Source organism: Solanum tuberosum, unplaced genomic scaffold (assembly GCF_000226075.1).
Source record: "Solanum tuberosum cultivar DM 1-3 516 R44 unplaced genomic scaffold, SolTub_3.0 scf00272, whole genome shotgun sequence".
NCBI lineage: Eukaryota > Viridiplantae > Streptophyta > Magnoliopsida > Solanales > Solanaceae > Solanum > Solanum tuberosum.
In genome coordinates this window covers 275,047-278,652 of record NW_006239194.1, presented here as the reverse complement: position 1 = coordinate 278,652, position 3,606 = coordinate 275,047, and the positions used below count along the sequence as shown (strand labels likewise).

Genomic DNA, 3,606 nt, shown 5'->3' with positions numbered 1-3,606 from the left:
AGTAGGGGTATATATGAGCCACTTTCATAACGAGGGGTATATCAGCTCTAAATGACAAAGTTGAGGGGTATATCAGACCCTTTTCCCTAATTTTTATCTGATTTTGATTTGACACGAAATTTTTAAAAATAAATTATTATTTTATATTAGAGATATATTTTAATCTCGTGATCTTAAACATATGAGTGTATTATTGCATCCAAACCCAAACAAAAAAAGGAAAATACAAAAACAAGCATCTCTCCCCCCTTTTCTCCCCCAAAAAAAGTTAGAAAACTTGGAAGGGGGTAGGGGGAGAGTTGGAGAAGTTGAGAGAAGCCTAAACAAATACCTAAAGCTAAGAGAGCTAATTCTTGATTTTCACTTCATACCCACCAAAACACCCATGTAGAGAAAAAAAGAATTGCTTTTTCTCTTTGAAGTTTCAATCTTTCTTGCTATTTCTGTCACTCTGTCTAACCAATCTTGCATTTTGCTCAAAGTACAGTGTTCAAGTTGATATTCTTATTTGTGGGTAAGAGGAAAGAAGATGCCTAGACCAGGACCCAGACCTTATGAGTGTGTTAGAAGAGCTTGGCACAGTGATAGGCACCAACCCATGAGAGGTTCTATCATACAACAAATTTTCAGGTACTTTTGGGGCAAATTGTGTACTTTGGGTTTTCTTGATTTTTGTTATCTATAAAGTGCTCACCATCTGTTTGATCAGGGTTGTAAGAGAAAGGCATAGTGTTGTTACAAAAAAGAACAGAGAATGGCAACAGAAGCTTCCTGTTGTGGTCTTGAAAGCTGAGGAAATTATGTACTCCAAAGCTAATTCTGAGGTATTTTGCTTTTTCTTTACCTTGAGGTATGTTGAATTTAGATTATATGGAAGAAAATAATTTCAAGATTTTGTTTTTTTGGTCCCTTCTGTCAATTAGGCTGAATATATGGATCCTGAAACACTTTGGGATAGGGTAAATGATGCCATTGATACCATCATTAGGAGAGATGAGACAGAGACTGGACAACTCTTGCCTCCTTGTGTTGAAGGTACTAAAGTTCTCAACTTTCTTTTACCTCGCTGCTCATTTATACTGTTCCATTTGTTTTAGTTCAATTACTCAGCAAGAGCTATGTCATGTTGCAAATAGATTTCAAACTGATTATGTCTTGTTTAACATGAAACGTTGGTCCTCAGCTGCTCTTAATCTGGGATGTATACCGGAGAGAGCGTCTAGGAGCCAGCGGAACAGTAATCCAAGGAGTTACCTCAGCCCAAGAACTCAGGAACCTCATTGTGTACCTCCTAAAGTTTTTAGTAGAAGTGCCAATGAGCTGAACTCTAACTCATCGTTACCTATTCGCTCTGGAAACCAACCACTGTTCTTGAGACCTTCAAATGTCAATACATCCAGATTAGCTTCAGAATTTGACAGGCCTGTAATGCCGTGCATCAACAATCTAGGTTCTTCCTCAAGTGCAAAAGCCATTATTATTCCGGAAAGTAGTAGTTCATTGGATATGGGTTCAGTATATCCCCTGTTCTATGGTACTGATCTTCGGCCTGAAGTTTCTACGCTGGTCCTCCGAGAACCTCAGCATAATGTAATTGTTGGCAAGCCTATATATCCATCCATTGTTGAGCCTGCTAAAATCAGCTGCTTCCCGAGCTTGTTTCCTAGCAGGAGAGATGATCTTCAAGAAAAATCATGTCAAGCAGATTTTAGGGACAAGACAAGGAGGGTGCCTGAATTGGATTGTGATTTGTCCTTAAGGTTGGGACTCTCTGCAAACTCTGACTTGCAGTTGCAACAGGGTCAAACTAGTTGCATTGGTGATTTTAGGCCAAGTGGCAATTCTCATGAAGGAGACCAGTTCAAGCTTATGTCGACCAGTAAAGGGAAAGAGTTTACTTTCTTTCCTGCGGAGTCTGCCAATAGTCCATCAGGGTTGCCATCACGGTTGCACAGAGCTCATGGAAATTTGGAGGGGTATGGTCACAATACGGAAACACTATTTAGGAAGCATAAGATGCCCGTTAGGCCAAGTGATGGTTTTCAGGAAAGATATGACGTTGAGGCTGTGTCTACCAGCAAAGACAAAGAGTATCCTTTCTTTTTTGCGGAGTCTGCCAATAGTCCCTCGGGGTTGCAAACAGGTCGGGCGAATTTAGAGGGTGAAGATCAGAATGCAGCAACACTACTTAGGAAACGTAAGATGCCAGTCCATAACAATATGGAACTTGGACAATTTTTGTGGCAAGATGAGCGAACTTTGAACCGTTTTCCTGGTCAAATGAAAAGGCCAGGTTTGTAGTGTGTAGACAGGTCCATTTTGTTGTATGATAAAATTTTGAGAAAAGAGAATTTTAGGATGCCTCCTTTGCATTTTATCTGCCACTTATTGCTTAAATATGATCTTTTTCTTTGTTGAAATAGCACATAAAAATGTGTAAAAGAGGAATTTAAAACTAACAAAAAGTGCAGCAATTTGACTTGACAGCAATTAGCTGGGATGAATGGCTCAATATACAATATTCTCAAATGTGGTATGTTGGTACACTAACTGCCCTACCAGCTTCAAACATTTGCTCGGTTGGTTGAGTATGCTAATGAAGCTTGGTGATATAATGAAACAGTTTATGCTAAGACCTTGGATTGCCTGGTGTAAGGTTAGGCGTAAAAACTGTGGGTTTGTTTATCCACCATTATATTGACTTGGCTATCATGCTTTGAACTTATTGGCCACGTTACTGTCATGCAAATTTTTCTTATTTATTCTCTTAATGTTGTTACTGTCATGCAAATTTTTATTATTTATTCTCTTAATGTCAAAACTTCTTTTTTACGGAAGTATTATAGTGAGTCAATCGGAATGGACCAGGATCCGAAATTGTCAAAACAGTAGGTTGGTGGATGATGATGTGTATCAGAAACTATCTTCGTGGGACAAGAAAAAAGTGCCAAATCCCCTCCTGCCGTTTCCATAGCCTAAATGCTCGTTGAAGTAGTTTGCGAACCTGCTACTTTTTCACCAAGTCTGTTCATATTGAAGCAGCTGTCACATTTCCCTTTTGAATAACTTCTTTGCTCCCTGGAAATTGAGTGTTAACTATCATGGCATGTTAATTATGACTGAGGAGTCACATGTTTTATTCTAGAAAGGCTGCCTAATACTATCTCCATAGTAGTCATACGTATCTGTGAACATGTGCGCTTGAATGTGCACTTAATTTTGGCCTCACGTTTGTTGATCAATTTCATTCCCTAATTTGTTCCACATACAGACTAGACATTATATTTTGGGTAAGGTGGTGCCTATATGTTCTAAGAATTGATCTTTTGTGCTTCATTTTGCCTTGTATTCGCATTGCACATGTGGAAAGAGATCTGGACTGCATTGCCAAAACTTTGCCTGCACTTGATATATATCCAGTGCTGGGGAGCGCTTGATGCCAGGCAAGTTTTTCATTTCGTCAATTAATCACTTCTAGTCATACAAAAATGGAATCATATCCATTTCGTATTACATGATTTCCAACTACACTTCAAGTTATATTGACAGTAATATAATGCAGAAGTATGTGTTTTCTATTGACAAACTGGTAATGCAATTTCTGAT

General features: G+C 38.7%; 1 protein-coding gene across 1 annotated transcript; it reads left to right on the top strand.

The window, feature by feature from the left end:
* Nucleotides 1-231: 231 nt before the first annotated feature.
* On the top strand, nt 232-2,377 carry LOC102581466 (uncharacterized). Its single transcript, XM_006358227.2, has 4 exons — nt 232-630; nt 710-824; nt 924-1,035; nt 1,184-2,377. The coding sequence occupies exons 1-4, from the start codon at nt 530-532 to the stop codon at nt 2,299-2,301; spliced, it is 1,446 nt and encodes a 481-aa protein (XP_006358289.1). The 5' UTR covers nt 232-529; the 3' UTR covers nt 2,302-2,377.
* The last annotated feature ends 1,229 nt before the right edge of the window (nt 2,378-3,606 follow it).